General features: G+C 36.2%; 2 protein-coding genes across 2 annotated transcripts; one reads left to right on the top strand and one right to left on the bottom strand.

Annotated features, from left to right (window-relative positions):
- Positions 1-9003: 9003 nt before the first annotated feature.
- Positions 9004-11454, top strand: LOC123273368. The gene is made up of 4 exons (XM_044740770.1): positions 9004-9328; positions 9474-9670; positions 9844-10776; positions 11369-11454. The coding sequence occupies exons 1-4, from the start codon at positions 9174-9176 to the stop codon at positions 11452-11454; spliced, it is 1371 nt and encodes a 456-aa protein (XP_044596705.1). The 5' UTR covers positions 9004-9173.
- A 270-nt stretch (positions 11455-11724) lies between these two features.
- LOC123273367 (metabotropic glutamate receptor-like protein P) lies at positions 11725-12610 on the bottom strand. The gene is made up of 2 exons (XM_044740769.1): positions 12516-12610; positions 11725-12399 (listed from the first exon to the last, which is right to left on the bottom strand). Exon 2 carries the CDS (start codon positions 12361-12363, stop codon positions 11725-11727), a length of 639 nt encoding a protein of 212 aa, XP_044596704.1. The 5' UTR covers positions 12364-12399; positions 12516-12610.
- Between the last annotated feature and the right edge of the window lie 11263 nt (positions 12611-23873).

Genomic DNA, 23873 nt, shown 5'->3' with positions numbered 1-23873 from the left:
GCTGTGACTGCGAGGATCGTCGACTTACCAGGTACCAGGTTAGGTCTCGTGGGCGAAAATTAGACTGTGGTTATTAGCCAGTCTAATTTTCTTTTCTGGACAAGTTTTTATTTGTTTAATAGTATATTACACCCCTTGGGAAGGAAAATAAGAAAAGCTCTAGATTACATGTAATTGTTGGCCGAGGCGAAGCCGAGGTCAACAAACATGTGATCTGAGGTTTTCTTTTTTACTTCCTAAGGGCTGTATACTATTTTTTTTGTCCGACGAAGGCGGAAATCGGCAACTTTGTTAGTAGTTAAACAGGGGGTTAGTGCCAACTCCCGAGCGCCACCTAGTGGCCACCAACCGGAACTACAATTAGTTGTGTACCCTCTGTCGGTAACTTATCTAGCATTATCTGGTATATCGACGGGTGATTATTTGTTATCGACATCTCTGAGCGTGAATTTAAAGGGTATCTTGGGCCTTATGAAAGGTAGGAAGAGGTTTATTGAATGTTAAAAAATATTCATTAAAATTTAATAAATTTAATAAATTAAATAATTATCTTCAAATCAATTAAATTATTAACAGTTAATAAATTTTTTATCAGTGTACATGATTTCGAACAAATTTAATTTTTTCTTCTTAAGAACAAAAATTATTACCTTAATATTTAGTTCTTATCAGCTCGATGGTTTTCACCACAAGCGTACAGTCGTCGCCATCTATCGCGATGATAGCAACTTTCAAAATTTGTTTTTCATTATATTGTAGCTTATAATAAATTTTAATCAACAAAATAATAATAAACAAAAAACAATATAATAATGAATTATTATGTAGCAATAATAATAACTAATTGATACTAAACAGAATAATAAACTCATAATTTTAATATTTCAAGAAAATAATCGCTGATTAATTAAATAAAAAAAATTAATCGCTGTTACCAGTGCGACCAGATCGTAGGTAAAAAGTACCCCCACCTAGCATTACGCACCGTGTTATTTCGCCTGGGGAAGGGGAGCTTTTTACCTACGATCTGGCTGCACAAGCTGTGATATGGGCGAACGACGCGGTCGCGGTAGCGGTGGCTCGCGTCCGTCGTTCACTTGGACCGTCGGTGAGTCTAACGGTGCCGGCTCTCGTTGCTTGCAGCACCCCTCCGCCCCCCGCTTTTACTACCTTCTTCACAGTATTTTGACTAGATGCTGTATAAACTTTTTCAATTATTCAGGAAAAACTTATTTTTTAACATTATGTAAATTTATCAAATTTGATGCCATTTCATATCAAATTCTCGTGAAATTTACTGATATTCTGTAAATTTCTGTAAAATTCTTGCCACCAATCAAAGATTTAATTCTTTACATTATACGAAATATTTTACAATTTTTAAAAAATCGATATTATTTTATGAATTTAAGATTGAATTTCTTGATAATTTAATGAATTTGATAAAATTTATACTGATATTTTTTATCGAATTAATTTTTTTCTAAAGTCATAACTATCTAACGAACTATCTAGCTAACTAATATTCGGTACAAAAAAAACAATTTTTCTGCATTTTTTATAAGATTTAAACTGTATAAAGGTTTAATAATTATAACTGTATAAAGTTTCATATTTATTCATGAAACTTTATCTAAATTTGACATCATTTATGCAATTTAATGAAGACATAAAATTGTATAAAATTTAATGAATGAAATTATACATAAATAACTTTTTCTCAGGTGTTGTTAATAAGTCAGGTAGGGCTACTTAATTTAAAACTGAAAAAACAATAAATTTTTTTCATGTGTTATTTACTCAACTATCTGAGTACTTGAAAAAAGTTTAATTTTTTTTTAATATATATAGTAGATAGTTTGGTGCTTCCTAATAATGAAAAACAAAATATTTTTCTTAAAAATTTATGGTTTGCTTATGAGAATTATAATAAATAAAAGAATTTATAACTTAAGTCCTCTGTAAATACGACTAAAGATGAAAGTAATTAAAAATATTTAAGCGAGAAATTGAAAAGTAAACGCGATTGCAGCGCTTATGAGAGTGTTATGTCCGAATTAATTATAATTAAATAATTATTGGTAGAGTGGGCCTTGAGGACGCTCGGACACGCTTTTAGATAGATTTTCTCTTGTAGATAAACTACAAGAGTTTTATTTTTAATGTGGATTTCGAACGCCTCCCGGTAGCCAGGAGTTCCAAACGGCGAATTTAAAGAGAAGTCGATTACAGGAACTGAACTTACCTTCGTCCCTTATGAATTCTATTGTTGATTTAAATTTGAGCTGTCGATCGGTAGATCCTGGATTGTTTTCTCTTCCTTCTCTCGTGGTTGAGATCGATGTAATGAAAGAGGTTCAGGAACTAATCTTAGAAATGATGGGTTCCACGATATTCGGAGTTTTACTGTTTATTCAAAATTTTAGCCCTACAGGCGAGACGCACTCAATGCACAATATTTCACTTAATAACTATTCACTTATAACTATATTTTGTGATTTAGAATGTTTAATTATGAGTTCGTGGACAGAGTAACGACTCCGGCGAATACTTAGATCCACCCTTAATTAAATATCAGATCGAAAAGTTGGAATTTAGAGAAAGATATCACTACGGACAACGGGGCCCTCGATCCTGCTCGAAGAGCACATTGGCACGATTCGTAGACGATATAATTTAAAGAATTAAATAGGACAATAGTGAATTTAGAAGTTTGTATAAGCGACCTAGTGCTTTATACTGCCTCGTACGTAACGCGGTACAGGGACACACACGGATTCTACGAGGATACCTTCCCTCGTATTCTTTGATAAAAGATTGAACACGCGTGCCGCGGTGCTTAAGGTTTTTAAGCACTCGAGTCGCGACTTTTTGGGAGGGAATTGAATTTTGTTATTGGTCTAAAATTGCAAGTTTGACAGAACGTGGGCATGGTGTGCTCAAGGCGTGATCGAGGTGTTGTCCGATTGTCCTTCAAAGTGCAAGCGCTGCACTTTTCGTTGTGAGGCAGAGACCCCGAGTGTTATATGAGGTGACGCCGGATATAACAAGAGTAAGTAGCGTAAGGTATAAATTAAAAGAGTTACGGCAGTGAAACAATAGATCGATCGCACGTAAAGTCGATCGATAGGACCTGCGAATAAAGGTAGTGGTGGTTATCCCTTCCACCGTGAATATAATTGAGCTTTGACTAAAAAGGCGGTCATAACTAATTACTCACGTGAAGCTTAAGTGATCAGTATTTTCAATTTTTGTTCAAAAAAATACTATTGTGAAGAATCAAAATATTTTATTAAAATTTCCTAATAAGGTAAGTAATTTTTTCTATTATTTATATAATAATAGAGTAATTTTTCCGTGTTAAAATTTGCAAATTTAAAATATCTAGAACAAAGAATATAAGTGAGAATATAGTTTAGATGTAGGGTTATCTTTATCTTTATCTATTCAAAATGTAGTAATGAAATAAAATCAATTAAAATTATAATTTAAATATCACCATGAATCCGTATGAATCATATATTTAAAACAATTTTTATTATAAACAACTGAGACTTTTCTTTTCCTCCTCGCAATAAACATTAGTATGTAAAAAGTGAAAATTAAGACTGTGTCTCTTTATATTAAATCTCTCACCTGCAATACTCTTGGAAGAGCCTGTATATAGCGTACGGCTACCTCTTATTCGCCAGTCCCGCAACCATCGTTCAGCTGCAACGACCTTATGCTTGCGACGGCTCACGAAATCGCTGTATTACCCCCACCGTCATGGTAACAGCATTGCATGCTGTGCACACTCTTACACGGCATTGTAAGTGAGAGATTCAATAAAAAGAGACAGACACCTGATTCTTGTCTTTTACAATTACTAACATCCATTACGTGAAGACAAAGAAAAATGTCACTTGTTTGCAATAAATTTCGTTTTGATTATTATATTATATAAAATTATAGAAACGTTTAAGGGCATTTTATGAAATATTTAATAAATATATAATTTTGACTAAAAGTTAATAGTTTCTCATTATAATTATATCCATAAATAAATGACTTTTCATTAAATAAGTCGTCAAGGACGAACGCGTGAAAATATGGTCAGTTTTCGTCTGAAAGTAAAAATTCTAGATTGCCTTTGAGTTTTTATTCGATGAAACTAAATTTTTTATTAAAATTTTTAGCCATATACACGAAGAGAAAAGAATAGATCTGATTCCTATGTAGAACGGTAACCATTACTATGTTATATAATAACGAAAATTTTTCTAAGAATTTTGTGTAAATTTGCTGATAAAAAGTCTTAGAAATTGTGATAAAAATATCAAGAATCACTTATTCGTTGTAGAATTAAATTCTGAACATAATTATATTGTTTTTTTTACTATTTTGATAAAAATTTCAGTTTTTTATTAACAAAAAACAAAAACAAAATAAAAAATCACAGTTTTTCATGAATAAGTCAATAACTATAGGTGATATCGAAAATCGGAAAGAAGATCCTTAAAAAGGAGGAAATTTCTGAAAAAAGTCTCGACTCCCGGAACTCTAGCTTGAAAAACAATAATTTTTATTTAATGTTGAAAATAGAGTTCCGCGCAACTGCCGTCGTATTTGAGCATCGGCGCGGCCGTGTGACAAAAGTCACTGTGAGGTCATCTTAAAATAGTCTTCGAAAATTATTTTAAAAAAGTCTTAAAGAAATTTTTTGTGGCAGCGTGTGCACTCTAAATTTTACTCTCTACTCAACGCAGCTCAAGAAGTATTTACGCTTAAGTATGAAAAGTTATAAACACAGAAATGATGCTTAGTTAATAAATCTGACATTAAATTAGATTACATTTTTTATCTTCGACTTGTGATTATGTTCTCACTTTTTCAACATCTAAATACACAGAAAGAAATATTCCTTGACTCCAGAACAAAATTCTTGGCTCAAGTAAATTTTCGGGTGCCCGAAGGAAGTCCGAAGTTGTCTTGGCCGAAGTAAAAATTTTTCTTGAAATTTTATTTTTGGAGGAAGTAATATTTTCTTAATTCAAATTATCATAAATACTTGATACAATAACTTTTAACATTTGATCAAGATTTTTAGATACTTTGGGGAAGCAGCGCCACCTACTTCAGCTGAGAAAAAAATTTTCTCACCTTGAGAAAATTTTTCTCTTGAATATTTGATACCCATTTTAGATTATTTTAGCGCGCAATTATACATATTGAATGAAAAAAAAATGATTCAATATTACTTGATCTTCCCATTTGACATGTTAGTTAATAAAAATATTAATGAAAATTTACATCGATATATGCTTTTTTGGAGCAAGAGAGAAATTTTCTCAAGACAAGAAAATTTACTTCTGTCAAGAACTTAATTTTTTGGAGCAAGAGAGAAATTTTTTCAAAACAAGAAAATTTTCTTGAGTTGAATAAATTGTCTTGGATCAAGATATGTATTTCTTGAAGCAAGGAATTAATTTTGTTGGAATAGGTAAAATTTCATGTGTCAAAAAAAATTTTTTTTTCGCCTAAGAAAATAATTTGGAAGAAAAATATTTTCTTGGTTCAAGTGAACCTTTCTTTCTGTGTAACAGCTATTATCACAAATAGTAATTATATTTATATATAATGAGTAATGGAATGCTCATTAATGCTTCATTAAATATAATGAAATGGGTGATGAAAAGTTAGTACATTACTCATTAACGTTGAGAATTTTAATGTAAATCGTTGAAATACTCATTACAATAAAAAAATAAGTAATGTAAAAATAAAACATTATTCATTAAAAAAAAATGTAATGAGAATTAATTTTTGTTCCATTAAAAAAAAAAAATAATGAGTACTGGAAACTGATTTCATTACTCATTATTATAGTAATGAGTCATGAAAACTGATTTCATTGCTCATTATCATAGTAATAAGTAATGAAACGCTAATGCATTAACTAAAGTAATGCATTTTTTGCAACTCTGCTATATAAATAAACTCTTAATTACCGAATTAGACCTTGCCCCAATCGAGTTACATTTCTCATTTAAATAACATGGGAATTTGAAACTTTTTGTTATTAATTTTTTTCCACTAACGAAAATGCCACTACGACTATTATGGATGCATACTTAGATAGGAAATTGAATGTTCTACAAAAAAGTTCTCATATGATTGTTCGATAAAATCATTCCTTTAAGAGTTATTCGTGGTTTAAGTTGTATTTATAGTTATTATCAAAGTTTTTCAGTCTTGCGATAAAGTTTTGTGTTATAATTATTTATTTCATCTATATATGTTCCAAAAATTTTATTAAAAAGATTAAAAGTTACTGCAACGTTAACAATACGATGTATTGAATACAATTTTAATAATATTGCTGCTTGAGCCATTTTATAAATAATTATTTGTATTTTTTCTGTCTCTATTCACGTTTCTTTCAGACTGGACAACTAAGTCTCGGCCGGCCCAATAGTCCAGTTGGCAAAGAAATATTAGGTCGTTTGTTTACGACTTCCAATACAGATAAGGTCAATTGAAATTTTTTTTTAAATACTTAGAAAAATATGTAGATCATTTTTACAAAAAATAAAAAAATCACGGAAATTCAATTGTTTAAAAAATAGCCTTTTTGCAAGTAGCTTTACATTAAAATATCTCAGAAACTACGGAAAAGTAGTCGAGACATGCTGCGTATGAAATTTGGAGAATTAAATAAGGAACAAAATGAGCCAAACCCGATGTCTCTACGACCAATAGTTTACGAGATATTAGTTTTTCAATGAAAAAAAAAAACGCGTTTCCGGTCGAGCGCTTATAAACAAATAACTGTAACTCCGCAATCGATTTACTTTTTTTTTTTTTTAAATTGATGCTTTTGTTGTCTCCTATAAGCAAAAAAATCAGCTAAGCTCAAAAAAATTTTTTTGAATTTATATGAATAATTTTCAGTTTATTGAATTTTTGCATTAAAAAATATTTAATATTAGAAAGAAAATATTTTTTTTCCATAAAAATATTTTTCCGGCAACAAAGAATTGATACGGAAAGAAAAAATTAAAAAAAAATTTTTTTTCAATGCAAATATACAGTTAACAAGTTTAAAAAAATATGAGCTCTGTGGGGATTCGATGTCCGGATCCGAGGAAGTGCGCATGCGCCATTCCTCTCAAACTGTTGTCGGAGAATGTTGGGGAAAATAATAATAATGTGAAGCGAATAATAACAGTAGTAAGTGCCCGCCCAGATTTTCATAATTTTTATAATTTTTTCTAAGTCTTAATTAACTTTTGAAAAATCAATTTAAGAATATAGATACCAAACGATTGCAAATTTCATGAATCGTAAAGATATCCTATCGTGTAGAGAACTTTTTTTTAATAAATTTTTTTTATTTGTTTAAACAAATAGTTAGTTAACGAAAAAAAATTTGTTTTCACAATATAGGTATCAAACGATTGCAAATTTTATGAACCGTAAAGATATCCTATCGTGTGGAGAACTTTTTTTTTTTTAATTTTTTCTATTTATTTAAACAAATAGTAAATTAACAATTAAAAATTTGTTTTCACAATGTAGGTATTTAACGATTCAGAATTTCATGAATCGTAAAGATATCCTATTGTGTAGAGAACTTTTTTTCAATAAATTTTTTCTATTTGTTTAAACAAATAGTTAACGAAAAAAACTTTGTTTTTCACAATATAGGTATCAAACTATTGCAAATTTAATGAATCGTAAAGATATCAGATCGTGTAGTGAACTTTTTTTAAATAAATTTTTTTTTTTCATTTACACAAATAGTTAATTAACAATTCAAAATTTGTTTCCACAATGTAGGTATTAAACGATTCAGTATTTCATGAATCCTAAAGATATCCTATCGTGTAGAGAACTTTTTTTCATGAACTTTTTTATTTGTTTAAGCAAATAGTTAATTAACAATTAAAAATTTGTTTCCATAATGTAGGTATTAAACGATTGCAAATTTTATAAATCGTAAAGATATCCTATGATAATATCCTATGATGATATCCTATGATAGATATCATATGATAATGTGGAGAACTTTTTTTTAATAAATATTTTCTATTTGTTTAAACAAATAGTTAATTAACAATAAAAAATTTGTTTCCACAATGTAGGTATCAAACGGTTGCAAATTTTATGAATCGATTTTATGAAAAATTTGCAATCGTTTAATACCTACATTGTGGAAACAAATTTTTAATTGTTGATTAACTATTTGTTTAAAAAAATAGAAAAAATTTATTAAAAAAAAGCTCTCTACACGATAGGATATCTTTACAATTCATGAAATTTTCAATCGTTTGATACTTATATTGTGAAAGTGAGTTTTCAAAAGTTAATTAAGAGAGAAAAAATTATAAAAATGATGTAAATCTGGGCGGGCACTTACTATTGTTATTATTCGCTTCACATTATTATTATTTCCCCCAACATTCTCCGACAAAGGTTTGAGGGGAATGGCGCACGCGCACTTTCTCGGATCCGGACATCGAATCCCCGCAGAGCTCATATTTTTTTAAACTTGTTAACTGTTTATTTGCATTAAAAAAATTGAAAAAAAAATTTTTTTTCTTCGTATTGACTCTTTGTTGACGAAAAAATATTTTTATGCAAAAAAAATAATTTTTTTTTAATTTTAACTATTTTTTCATGCAAAAATTCAATAAACTGAAAATTATTCATATAAATTGGGTAATTGCATGATTTTGGTATTCATTAACTTTTGATATTTTTACATTCTATATCATTTTTAAAAATTTTTGAAAAAAACATTTTTCGATTTTGTTCTTAAAAATTTAAATAATTTAATAAATAAATGTGGTCCTAAATTACATAAAAGTCACGTGATGTAATACTTGATGTGATTGGTGTGACGTCATTGTGCTGTTTGTAGCGCGAATATTTGAATGAGCAATAAGTCATGTATAATATTTTACGGTACTAAAAAAATTAAAATTAAGTTTGTTTCAATTTTAGGTTTTACACATTATATTTTTTATGCCACATTTTACTGAAAATAATTAAAAGTGAAACAAATTTTTGTGAAATGTTTTTCTAATTTTAAAGTGAATGTGTTTGGAGGTTATGAACATGTCAATGTTGTTTTAATACTAAGACTTTTGGGAAGCATCAGTTCAACAATTTAGTTAGTGAATATCAACATGTCAAGAAAAATGCCTCGACGAAAAGTGGATCTTGGTTTTAGTGAAGCACGGTCTGATAATTTACCACGAGTTGATGCATTCATGGTTGCAACTTATCTCGCCACAAATTCTGATTTTGTATCAGCAGAAATGAAAGGAGCAAAAGCTAGCCTGTTTGTATATTTTAATACAGCTATTTATTTAGATATTAGTTAGAAATAAATTGATGATTTTTTATCAAAAAGTTGAAAAAGTATTTATTAGTTGTCACTACTATATTTATTTCACTATTTTAAATTAATATTTGTTTAATTATAGATCTGGGAGAAAGTCATATGGAGATGCAGCCATTGCATATGTACAAGTTAAGCTTCAGGGACCTGAATGTACTCTCAAATGTCTTATTTGTCCTGAACACAGAGTACATAATAAATCATATAGAGTGACTGTAGTTTTAAATATTGTTGATGAAGAAATTTTATCGATTCAGTGTCATGATTGTGCCGCATCGTTAGGTAAATAAAATAATTTTACAATATTCAAGTAATAAAATCATGACAGTTCTTGTTTGTTTCATAATTTTCTACTATTAAACTTTATACATAATACACACGTTACATAATAAGCTAAATTGAATATTTCGATAGTATTATGACCACTAATCACTTCTTTTTATACTGTTTTTTAGGTGGATGTAAGCACTCCATAGCATTTTTGATGTGGCTACACAGACGATCTGAAGAACCATCTCCAACTGATATTGAAAGTTACTGGCGTAAATCAGTTTTATCTCAAGTTGGGTCAGCAATCAAATTTATTCGAGTAAAAGATTTTGCTTCTGATACAAATACTACTGCTGTACCTAAGTCTTTTAATACATTGCAAGAATTTGTCAATAGAACAAAACAAAAAAATGTACAGAGCCAAATCTTGCAGTATTTCAACTCTGAGAATACTGAAAAAAGTCTTTCAATACACAATTTATTAGTGGACTTTATTAATTTAGGAGGAATATCATGTGATGATTTCTTACAGTTTAGTGTAAATCGAATGTCTCCTGACTTGTGTGATAATATAGAAAAAGAAACTCAAAATCAAGCAGATTGTGACTTTTGGTTCTCATTGCGGTATGGGCGAATAACAGCATCGAAAGCTTATGAAGCATCTCGCTGTAATACACCTAATGGAACATTAGTAGAGTTGCTTGTTGGAGGCCAAAAACTACGTAATACAAAAGCTATGGAACGAGGTAAAGAGCTGGAAGCTACGGTTTTACAACAAGTTGAGCAGAAGTTGAAGCGTAAATTCCAAAAGTGTGGTTTATTCTTATCCAAAGATTACCCATACTTAGGAGCTTCTCCAGATGCAATAGATGACCAATTCGTGGTAGAAATTAAATGCCTGGCGTCAGAAAAAAGCTTTCACACTTATATTGACACTGCAAATTATAATAAAATTTCAATGAAATATATTACTCAAATGCAGATGCAAATGCTTTTCACAGGAAGAAAAAAAGCAATGTTTATCGTAGCAGACCCAACTTTTGAAGAAACACGACAATTCAAATCTCTTATCATTGATTATGACTCACAACTAGTTGAAAAATTACTAAAAGATCTAAGTAGATTCTGGAAAAATTGTATTTTCAAACTTTTATTTAATTCATTGCAATAAATTAAGTTATTTATTAACAAAAATACAAAAATTGAAATCTTACAATAAATATTACATTTTTATTGAACAGCAACTGTTATAACTCATGTTTTTTTTATCAATGGTCCCTGTAGATTAGTTAAAGCTGCGGCGATTGTCATTATATTATCCATCTGAGGAATAAGTTTAATATTTACACATGAATGAGATTCACAAATTTCTAATTCTCGTATTCCTCTTATTAGTCTTTCAATGTGGATACGGAGACTGGCGATTCGTTTTGTTGCTATAACTTCGTTATGACTTGGTTGCTTCTCAGAACTTACTGTTGGTGGTCTAATTAATGTACATTTTTTTTCAACTACAAAATTTTCTATGTGTTTGAAGCCTCTATCAGCAAGTACAGCAGCGCCTGGTTTTAAACAATCCAAGTATCCAGATTGAGAAACTATTTCAGCATCCGATGTCCTACCACCAAATCCAGGTGAAATAAAATTAACTATGACATCAGGTGTACAAGACACTAAATATTTAACCGTATTACATTTTTTTGTATTCAGACCAGGTCAATGATTGTTTGACAGGATCTGTTGACTTTTCAATTTCAATTTCTAAACAATCAATGATTGATTCTACTGCTGCATAACGGCTTCGAAAACTTATTGGCAACTGACGTTTAATTCTTGTTGATGAAGGCCATATAATAAAGTCTTTTAGATATTCTGCTATGATTGGCAAAGTCTTAGTAAAGATGCGACTTATATTAGAAGTGGACATTCCAAAATTATCAGCTAAAATCGTAAAATTTTTATTCAATCTTATTTTTTTTAACGTAATAAATATATCAATGTCACTTAAATTAGCCATACGTAAAATATAAATAATATCCACGCAATCATTCAGAATCCCGATGTATTTACGAGGTGAAAACCGAATTCTTTCGTGTTTGCTTTAAATTACGCTTCTGAAATTCTTCTTGTTGAAATGTATTTTTCCATTCATTTTCTGTACTTCCATTTGTTGTTAAGAAATTATCTGATGAAGTAGGGAATGAACTAGCAGTTGTATTAGAAGATAAATTTGTAGTATTAGGTGAAGGATTTGATAATGGATCATTATTCGTTGGTTGAGAACAATAATTATGCGCATTTTCATTTTCTATCAACTGCTCAATCGGAGATGATGGACGATCTTTAGTCACAGGTTTACATTGAACTTTTACACTCCTGTTTAAACTCTTTATCTTGACTTGGACACCAACATTCAGTTTTTGACTTCCAATAGCAGGGCGGTCATCGCAGATATTGGATCTGTTCTTATCATAATCTTCTTGTATATTGAAATTAAATTGGTTTGTGCACTCAGAATTTAAATTATCCGTTATACTTCCAGAGATTTGATCCAGCCGTAACTTGGCAATATTTAAATTCATTGTTTCAGTACCTAGTTGATCTACATCCATTGAAGGAGCATCATTCATGCTTGAGGATTTTGATTGCTCAATAAATTTATGAGGCACAATATTATTCCTCATCCGTTTGTTACCACCAACCATTGTCCATTCTAACCAATTTTCCAAATCCACTTTAAGCTAAAATGAATGAAATTCATCATCAATTCATGAAATGAGTTGAAAATCACAATTTTAGGTTATAATTTTATGTAATTATTAAAAGAAATTTTTAATTATTTTTAATAAATACTTACGTCAAAATGATCTTCACAACAATAAAGCCGAGTTGATGATGAGTTTCATTCCTGCATGCATCTAACCAATTTTTCCGTTTAACAGAATTCGATGGAACATTAATGAAAATTTTTTCTGGTGTCGATTTACCAGTATTTCTACACGTTGGAACTATACACCAACAAAAATAAAAAAAAATGTCGTAGAGACATCGGGTTTAGCTCATTTTGTTCCTTATTTAATTTTCTAAATTTGATACCTAGCATGTCTTGACTACTTTTGCGTAGTTTCCGAGATATTTCAATCTAAAGCTACTTTTAAAAAAGGCTATTTTTTAAATAATTGAATTTCTGCGATTTTTTTTTTTTTTTTTTGTAAAAATGATCTACATATTTTTCTGAGTATTTAAGAAAAAAAAATTAGAAAAACGGTTTACCCTAAAGGCCATCCTTGCAACTTTCCGCTAATTCCATACCTGGGCGCTTAAAATTGTACTTATGATATTTTTGAGATTTTTGAGCTCAAAATATAATTTATGTATTATTTTGAGCCCGCTGAGTTCAAAGAATTAATATTTCTATGCATTTGAACTCTCCCAGCTCAAAAGTCTGATAGAAGTTTCATACAACACTATTTTTGGAATTTTCACGCGGTTGGTGGCATTCGTCGCAGTTTTATTGTCCTCATAAGTTATTTTCAGGTTTTAATTGATCGAACCAAAAATTTCGGAGTAATCCCAAAAAAACACTTTTTTCGGTTTTCTTTCGTTCATGATATCTCTCGAACTAATCGACCGATTTTGACCAGCTTAATAGCGATCGACATGGTTTTTTATTGTATAGAGCTGATAGGTTTTTGGAATCGATCGGTGGAGCCGTTTAAAAGTTATCCAAAAAAAACCACATTTGAAAAAATTTTTTTTCTTAGTTTTTTCAAGATTTCTCAAAATCTACTGATCGAAATCGGTTCAAATTATACTAAAAATCTAAGTTTGGCCAAGCGCTTTCGAATAGCACCAACCACAATAAAATCGAATCTGCCGTTCAAAAGATATAAACGGTTCACACACACACATACACACACACACACACACACACACACACACAAGCCACCAGAAGGAAGAGCGGCAGCTAATTCCTCCCCCCGCGAAGAAATGCCTTACGGCGGTACCATGGGGGATCAGAGGATAGAAGAGAAAGGGGTTTAGGGTTTAGTGGGTAGGGGCGTTAGTGTCGAGTTAGTATGACGCTGCGTCGAGTCGCCACATATCCAGGCCAAACAGCTATGCCTAGAATCCGTAAAAGATTCCCCCTACAAAAAACACACACACACACACACACACACACACATACATAAATACATACAGACATAGTGACAACCTCGTGGGAGTAGTTAGGGAAGCTTCCTAGGACCTCAAAACGTCGAGATCTGATGAAAACTCGATTTTTGAAAAACGGGGTAAAACCAATAACTTCCCGATTTTTGAAAATCTTCGATTGTCTTAGCGGGAAGTTAAAAATTGCAATTTACCTCATCTGCATTGGAAGTCGTAAACAAACGGCCTAATATTTCCCTGCCGACTGGACTACAATGATTATCCGAGCTTGGGCCAACATTGATTCGTCATAGAATGGCCGAGGCAAGAGAACCTCGGGGCAGAAGAGACTCGAGGCAGAAGAGATACTGCTACCGGGCGCGTCTCCCTGAGCGGATGGGAGAACGCTCGCTGGCCTTGGATGACACTTAATCTCTTAGTTGATGAGGTACAGCGGGTAGGAGCCAAGCAAAATAACCAAACAAAATAAGCTCCCGTGGACAAAACTCCCCTTTAATGGGTTGGTCACACTAACTGACCTAGCAAGACGATTGGTTCCTGCTGTAACTCACTGGGAGTGTCCGGAAACTGTATCGTAGTTTCCGACGATGCAGGCCCCGGCTGATGTGAGCTTGCTCTGCCGAGGTGAAAGTTGCAGCAGTGGATCAGGAGCCAGCCACTTTAGGCCTTGATCAGAAAGTACGCAGTGAGTGTTAGAGATCGGAATCTTCACCGCTCCGAGCGAGTCTAGTCCGTCCGTGTATTCCGGGACTGGCTAAGTGTCGGCTAGGCCTCAGGGAACTGGGGTAGGAGTACTATCTCCGAGGGTACACTTCGTTCCTAGCTATGGCAACCCGCTCCACTCCGTACGATGCGCTGGTAAATCAATAAAGTATGAGTAAGTTACAGGGAACAAACAAGAATAGAAACGGGCTTCATGCTCAACAAGCAGCGATTGAAGCAAGCGCTGACATGAAGAGAACGCAAGCGTTGGAGCGCCTTGAGAAGCTGACCATTGAGCTGCAAGAGTTTGTCCAAACTAAGGTCAATATCCACAAGGAGATAAAGACCAAGACAACCGGTGTAGTCAATGCTCTTGGAAGATTCAAGAAACTGGACGAAGAATGGCGCTCATCATTACACCGCACCCCTTGTGCTACATCGGAGAGAAACAGTCAAGTGGTTGTTGAAGAAGCGATGGACACTGGAGCCGAAGGTGACGGAGAATCAGTCGCTGAAGAAGAAAGTGAAACTATCACAACGGCAGAGACTGAATCCTTTGACCAAGACGGCCACATCCTGAGGAAGTTGAAAAGAAAAATTCGTTCTCCCGAAGGCGGAGCTTTTCATACTCCCAAGAAGCTGAAAGACGTTGGACCTGGTCATCCCATCAAGAAGCAGGAAGTGGTTAAGGATCTTCCACAAAACTCTTGTGAACAGAACAAGAAGCCAGGCTGGGAAAAGGTGCAGTCCAGAAAGGACAAGAAGAAGGAGCGCAAGAAACTGCCCCCAGAAAAACCTCTGGTGCCTCCACCGAAGCCGAACCAGAAGCCAAGAAGAACAGCAACGAGACCGGAGGCACTGATTGTCTGTCCAGCGAACAAAGATAAGTATTCTGAAATACTTACACGGATTAAGGCGGACGTTCGCCCAGATCAGGTCCGCAACACAGTCGAGAAGATACGCAGGACCGCGACAGGGAACATTCTCATCACGCTGTCGAAAGGCAGTAGTGATAGAGGTAAAGACCTGCAGAAGACTATCGCGGGAATACTTAAGGAGGACGCAAATGTCATTAGTACAGGACCTGAAGAAGACCTGGAAATTCGCGATATTGACGATACTACAACTAAAGATGACATTCTAACAGCTTTACAAGAGGCAGCTGGAAACGATTGTGGTATAACAGTAGAGGCCATTAAAATTCGTAAGGTCTTACGTAGCAGAACACAAATTGCGTCGGTGACTCTGGCAGCAACGGTAGCGCAGAAAGTGGTAGGAGAACACGGTAAGATTAGGATCGGCTGGACCAATTGTCGTATTAGAACAGTACTAAGACCAGTCCGATGTTATAAATGCTGGCATTTTGGACACCGTGCGGTTCAGTGCACAAGTAAAGTCGACCGTTCCAAACTTTGCATTAAATGTGGAGAAGAGGGACACAAAATCGCCGAATGTAATAAGCCTGCTAAATGCGCACTGTGTGCAGATCAATCCGGTACAGAGAATAACGCCCATCATGCCGGCACAAGCAGTTGCCCAGTATACCAAGAGGCACTCAAGAAGATAACTGATAAACGAAAATGAGAATACTGCAGCTAAACATCAACCACTGTGAAGCGGCACATGATTTGCTCATGCAGACAGTACGTGAACAGAAGCTTGACCTTGTGCTTATATCGGAACCGTATAAACACCTCGGCGGCCAACCATGGGAAACTGACTGCACCAAAAAAGCTGTCATATGGTCCTGTCGCAAGCTCCCCTTCCAGAGTGTCGTTAACAATAGCAGCGCCGGCTTTGTAGCAGCATCGGTAGATGGCATCCGCTTTTACAGCTGCTACGCACCACCTAGCCTCACTATTGTTGAATTCATGGACTTTCTGGATCGACTGACGGAGGACGCGAAGCAGTACTACCCAGTGGCAATAGCTGGAGACTTCAACGCCTGGGCAGTGGAATGGGGCAGCAAACACACCAACGCTCGAGGTAAAGAACTACTGGAAGCTTTTTCTACGTTAGATGTAGTATTGTTAAACAGCGGCGATGATCCGACGTACACTAAAAGAGACGCAAGTTCTATTGTGGATCTTACTTTTGTCAGCAGCAGCCTCATCAGAGGAAACTACGACTGGAAGGTGATGGAGATCTACACGGCCAGCGATCACAATGCGATTCTCTGGGAAGTATCAAAGGACCTGAAACCTAGAAGACCGGCTAAGAAACTTGACATCGTTGGGTGGAAGGTGAAATCCTTTGACCTAGGTGCTCTAGTAGCTGCCCTAAATAGTGAACCGCTTACTACTGGATCTGCAGAAGGAATGACCAAGGACTTGATGAAGAGAGTGACCCAGGCTTGCGACACCTGCATGCCCCGTAAACGGGGCATGAACCAAAGACCTTCGGTGCACTGGTGGAACGAACACATCAGCTTCCTACGGAAAGAGTGTCTCAAGAAAAGAAGAATATCTCAGCGTGGTTATCGGCGGCCTGACTCAACGGAACTAGTCGCAGAATACAAGAAAGCTCGTCGACATTTAAACAAAGCCATCAAGGATAGCAAGAAGAACTGCTGGAAAGAGCTAATCAACGAGGTGGACAAAGACTTGTGGGGTAGACCTTACAAGGTAGTCATGGCACACCTGAAATATCAGCCAATGCCGTCTCCTACGTGTCCTCAACTCTTACAGAAGATCGTGACTGCGCTGTTTCCACGACAGCGCGTTTTCGACTATCTGTTGACACAGGACGAACTGAATGATATTCCATCTGTCACGAAAGAAGAACTGATGGAAGCTTGTAACCGCGTCGGGAATAATAAAGCACCGGGATTGGACGGAATCCCTAATATTGCCTTGAAAACATCTATTAAAGCAGCGCCAGCGTTATTCCTCGACGTCTACAACATCTGCTTGGAGGAAGGGATTTTTCCTCGGAAGTGGAAACAACAACGGCTGGTACTACTTCCTAAAGGGAAAAAGCCACCGGAAGAACCGTCATCTTATCGTCCACTCTGCATGCTGGATACAGCCGGTAAGATACTAGAACGTATAATCCACCAAAGGATAGAAGCAGTTGTCGATCCACTCTTGGCAGACAATCAGTACGGATTTCGGAAAGGACGATCAACCCTGGACGCGATCAACCTGGTTGTCGGTATAGCCAAAGACGCAATCGCCGGTACCAGATGGAAGGGGGGAACGAAGAAATATTGCCTGGTGGCAACTTTAGACATAAAAAATGCCTTTGAGCGAATTAACCAGTGGATGGACACAGTAAATTTACAACTGGCTAAACAGAAGACCGAGGCTGTACTTATCACTAGCAGAAAAGTGGTGGAAACGATCAATCTAAACGTCGGAGACCAAGAAATCACATCCCAACCATTCATTCGATATCTGGGAGTGATGCTCGATGCCCGACTTAACTTTAAACAACAAGTTGAACACGTGACCACCAAAGCATCAGCAGTAGTAGCCAACCTAGTACGATTGATGCCCAACATCGGTGGCCCGAAGCAGACAAGGAGGTCATTGCTATCATCAGTAGTTACATCGGTCCTCACATATGGTATATCCATTTGGGCCGACGCACGTAAGATCCAAGAATCATGGAGGAAAGCATGTCCAGTTTACCGACTGAGCGCGCTAAGAGTAGCCAGCGCCTTTCGAACAATATCAGAGGAAGCAGTGTGTGTCATTTCCGGAATTTTGCCGCTCAGAGTCCTAGCTAAGGAAAGACGTAACCTTTACCAACGAAAGAGGACAACCGCACAAAGTGCCGAGGAACTCAGAGCTAAAGAACGGCAGAACAGCATCGCGCGATGGCAATCGCAGTGGGACGCCGCGACAACAGGGAGATGGACACACCGTCTCATACCAAGGATTGACGTTTGGCTTAACCGGAATCACGGCGAGGCCAACTACTATCTGACCCAGATGTTGTCAGGACACGGCTGTTTCCGGGATTACCTTTATCGCTTTAAGCACGATAATTCCCCAGAGTGTCCGTCTTGCCCAAGAGTTGCTGAAAATGCGGAGCACGTTTTCTTTGAGTGCCCTCGTTTTAACCCACAGCGTGATGAGTCAGAGAAGATCCTGAACAAGAAAATCACACCAGAGTCAATTGTAGAAGAAATGCTGTCATCCGAAGCTGCCTGGAACGCCACAAGCACGTTTACCACCGAAGTGCTTACAGAGCTGCGTTCCATTGAAAGAAAAAGGGCAAATGACAGAAACTAGAAGGAAGGAAAAATAACACCTTAGCCACCAGAAGGAATAGCAGTAGCTAGATCCTCCCCTTACGAAGTAATGCCTGACGGCGGTTTCCATGAGGGATTAGAGGAAAGAAGAAAAGGGGTTTAGGGTTTAGTGGGTAGGGGCGTTAGCGTCGAGTTTTAGTATGACGCTGCGTCGAGCCGCCACATATCCAGGCCAAACAGCTATGCCTGGAATCCGTAAGAAGGATTCCCCCCCCTAAGATAAAAAAAAAAAAAAAAAAAAAACACACACACATACACACACACACACACACACACACACATACATAAATACATACAGACATAGTGACAACCTCGTGGGAGTAGTCAGGGAAGCTTCCTAGGACCTCAAAACGTCGAGATCTGATGAAAACTCGATTTTCGAAAAACGGGGTAAAACCAATAACTTCCCGATTTTTGAAAATCTTCGATTTTCTTAGCGGGAAGTTAAAAATTGCAATTTACCTCATCTGCATTGGAAGTCGTAAACAAACGGCCTAATATTTCCCTGCCGACTGGACTACAATGATTATCCGAGCTTGGGCCAACATTGATTCGTCATAGAATGGCCGAGGCAAGAGAACCTAGCTTTGGGCCAAGACTAGGCAACCAAGCCTTGGCTGGTCCAATGATTACCCGAGTCTGGGCCAAGGCTGGGAAGCCTAGCCATAACCGTTGAATGGCATCCCATACTTAAGCCAGAATTGGGTAACCTAGCCTTGGCCATTCAATGAAAAATCTAAAGTTGATTTATCATTAAGCAATAGAATTGATTGAGAATCGAGAATAGAATTAATAGAGTTGATTGATCATTAAGTAATAGAATTTTAAACAGTAGATATTTATTGTTTAACGAATATTTGTTGGCAAATGCTAAAATTGAAAATTTATTATTTAACCAAAACAATTGCATATCGTCACAATTGATATGGTCTTAAAAAAATTAAAATATAATAATTCACAGTTTAATTTTTAATATTGATAATTTTTAACATTAAAATTTCCTTTAAAATATTAAAAAAATGTACAGATCAATGTAAAAAGTCTAAAGTTATATAAGAACTCAACTCTTGCATTTTTTTGAGTAATAAACATTTGTAAAAAACAGTTAATTTTCGTCAAAATACAATATTGAATAACATAAATTATATAAATAATATAAACCGTCAAACGTCGTCATCATATAAATTTATTTTATATGAATGATGAGATGTGAATCAATTTATCGGTCGTATGGCGCAGGGGTTGGTTATCGGTCTAACAAGCGTGCGGCTTAGGTTCAAATCTCGGTTAGGTCAAATGTTATTTTCACTTTATTTTCATAATTAGTAGAATTAAGGTCTAAATAAAGAGTCAAACTATCTAAATTTGGGTTAGCTCTACTTAAAAATTAAAATTAAAAAATTGAAACCCTAAATAGTTCATTTTTTATCAAATGGCATGGGCTAGACTTGAAAATTAACTATGGCCCTGGTTACCAGGCATGGGCCGGACTTGAAAATTAACTGTGGCCTAACCCTGGTAACCAGGCTTAGGCCAGCGGTATCATTCCAGAATTAAACAAGACTGGGCCAACTCTGGTTAACAAGCCCTGCCCAGAGTTGTCCAAAGTTGGGCCAAGCTTGGGCCCGCCATACTTTCCTACATGGGTTGTTAACGATGTAGTTGAAAGAGTGCTTTAATTAACTCAAGAATATACCAACATTTTGAGTCATAAAATAGAACAAAAATGATATTTAGTGCAAATCATTCATGAAAACAAAAATACTTATCATAATGCGACTAAAAATTACATAACAAATATATGTAATTAGAGACAGAAAAAATACAAATATGCGGCTATATTATTAATAATGTATGCAATACATCGTATTGTTAATGTTCCAGTAACTATAAATCTTTTTCATCAAATTTTTTGAACATTTATAGATAAAATAAATGATTATAATACCTAAAACTTTATAGCAAGACTGAAAAACTATGATAATAACTATAAACACAACTTACACTACGAATAACTTTTAAAGGAATGATTTAATCGAAAAATTATAAGAAAACTTTTTTGTGAAACATTCAATTTACTATCAGAATATGTATTGATAATAGTTGTAGAGGCATTTTTTTTTAGTGAAAAAAAATTAATAACAAAAAGCTGCAAATTCCCATGTTATTTGAATGGAAAATGTTACTCCATTGGGGCAAAATTTAATTTAGTAATTAAATACTAATTTATATAGGATATTTTTTTTAAGGTCAAAAACTAAAAATCCAGAGGGCGTCAACGAAAAAAATATCAACTTGGTGAATAACGGACATCCTAGTATGTATGTATGTATGTATGTATGTGTGTGTGTGTGTGTGTGTGTGTGTGTGTGTTTTTTTTTTTTTTTTTTTATCTTAGGGGGGGGAATCCTTCTTACGGATTCCAGGCATAGCTGTTCGGCCTGGATATGTGGCGACTCGACGCAGCGTCATACTAAAACTCGACGCTAACGCCCCTACCCACTAAACCCTAAACCCCTTTTCTTCTTTCCTCTAATTCCTCATGGAAACCGCCGTCAGGCATTACTTCGTGAGGGGAGGATCTAGCTACTGCTATTCCTTCTGGTGGCTAAGGTGTTATTTTTCCTTCCTTCTAGTTTCTGTCATTTGCCCTTTTTCTTTAAATGGAACGCAGCTCTGTAAGCACTTCGGTGGTAAACGTGCTTGTGGCGTTCCAGGCAGCTTCGGAAGACAGCATTTCTTCTACTATTGACTCTGGTGTGATTTTCTTGTTCAGGATCTTCTCTAACTCATCACGCTGTGGGTTAAAACGAGGGCACTCAAAGAAAACGTGCTCCGCATTTTCAGCAACTCTTGGGCAAGACGGACACTCTGGGGAATTATCGTGCTTAAAGCGATAAAGGTAATCCCGGAAACAGCCGTGTCCTGACAACATCTGGGTCAGATAGTAGTTGGCCTCGCCGTGATTCCGGTTAAGCCAAACGTCAATCCTTGGTATGAGACGGTGTGTCCATCTCCCTGTTGTCGCGGCGTCCCACTGCGATTGCCATCGCGCGATGCTGTTCTGCCGTTCTTTAGCTCTGAGTTCCTCGGCACTTTGTGCGGTTGTCCTCTTTCGTTGGTAAAGGTTACGTCTTTCCTTAGCTAGGACTCTGAGCGGCAAAATTCCGGAAATGACACACACTGCTTCCTCTGATATTGTTCGAAAGGCGCTGGCTACTCTTAGCGCGCTCAGTCGGTAAACTGGACATGCTTTCCTCCATGATTCTTGGATCTTACGTGCGTCGGCCCAAATGGATATACCATATGTGAGGACCGATGTAACTACTGATGATAGCAATGACCTCCTTGTCTGCTTCGGGCCACCGATGTTGGGCATCAATCGTACTAGGTTGGCTACTACTGCTGATGCTTTGGTGGTCACGTGTTCAACTTGTTGTTTAAAGTTAAGTCGGGCATCGAGCATCACTCCCAGATATCGAATGAATGGTTGGGATGTGATTTCTTGGTCTCCGACGTTTAGATTGATCGTTTCCACCATTTTTCTGCTAGTGATAAGTACAGCCTCGGTCTTCTGTTTAGCCAGTTGTAAATTTACTGTGTCCATCCACTGGTTAATTCGCTCAAAGGTGATAGCGAACATATGTTTTATCTCATCAAGATGCTTGGCGACTATTACTACGGCTACGTCATCCGCGTACGCTACCAGTTTGACGTTTCTTGGTAGTTTCAGTCTCAGCAATCCGTTGTGCATGACATTCCAGAGAAGTGGACCGAGAACAGAACCCTGCGGTACACCTCCAGTAACATCATACTCCTTTGGACCATTCTTCGTGTCATATCTCAGGACTCTATCTGTGAAGTAGCTAGCGACTATCCTTCGTAGGTATCCTGGTACGTTTATCTCTTGAAGGGCTTGCATGATGCAATCCCAGTTGGCGGAGTTGAAGGCATTTTTTATGTCTAAAGTTGCCACCAGGCAATATTTCTTCGTTCCCCCCTTCCATCTGGTACCGGCGATTGCGTCTTTGGCTATACCGACAACCAGGTTGATCGCGTCCAGGGTTGATCGTCCTTTCCGAAATCCGTACTGATTGTCTGCCAAGAGTGGATCGACAACTGCTTCTATCCTTTGGTGTATTATACGTTCTAGTTTCTTACCGGCTGTATCCAGCATGCAGAGTGGACGATAAGATGACGGTTCTTCCGGTGGCTTTTTCCCTTTAGGAAGTAGTACCAGCCGTTGTTGTTTCCACTTCCGAGGAAAAATCCCTTCCTCCAAGCAGATGTTGTAGACGTCGAGGAATAACGCTGGCGCTGCTTTAATAGATGTTTTCAAGGCAATATTAGGGATTCCGTCCAATCCCGGTGCTTTATTATTCCCGACGCGGTTACAAGCTTCCATCAGTTCTTCTTTCGTGACAGATGGAATATCATTCAGTTCGTCCTGTGTCAACAGATAGTCGAAAACGCGCTGTCGTGGAAACAGCGCAGTCACGATCTTCTGTAAGAGTTGAGGACACGTAAGAGACGGCATTGGCTGATATTTCAGGTGTGCCATGACTACCTTGTAAGGTCTACCCCACAAGTCTTTGTCCACCTCGTTGATTAGCTCTTTCCAGCAGTTCTTCTTGCTATCCTTGATGGCTTTGTTTAAATGTCGACGAGCTTTCTTGTATTCTGCGACTAGTTCCGTTGAGTCAGGCCGCCGATAACCACGCTGAGATATTCTTCTTTTCTTGAGACACTCTTTCCGTAGGAAGCTGATGTGTTCGTTCCACCAGTGCACCGAAGGTCTTTGGTTCATGCCCCGTTTACGGGGCATGCAGGTGTCGCAAGCCTGGGTCACTCTCTTCATCAAGTCCTTGGTCATTCCTTCTGCAGATCCAGTAGTAAGCGGTTCACTATTTAGGGCAGCTACTAGAGCACCTAGGTCAAAGGATTTCACCTTCCACCCAACGATGTCAAGTTTCTTAGCCGGTCTTCTAGGTTTCAGGTCCTTTGATACTTCCCAGAGAATCGCATTGTGATCGCTGGCCGTGTAGATCTCCATCACCTTCCAGTCGTAGTTTCCTCTGATGA

The sequence above is a fragment of the Cotesia glomerata genome, linkage group LG10 (assembly GCF_020080835.1).
Source record: "Cotesia glomerata isolate CgM1 linkage group LG10, MPM_Cglom_v2.3, whole genome shotgun sequence".
NCBI classification, from domain to species: Eukaryota; Metazoa; Arthropoda; class Insecta; order Hymenoptera; family Braconidae; genus Cotesia; species Cotesia glomerata.
Note: the sequence above shows the minus strand (reverse complement) of the source record. Positions and strands in the feature narration are given on the sequence as shown.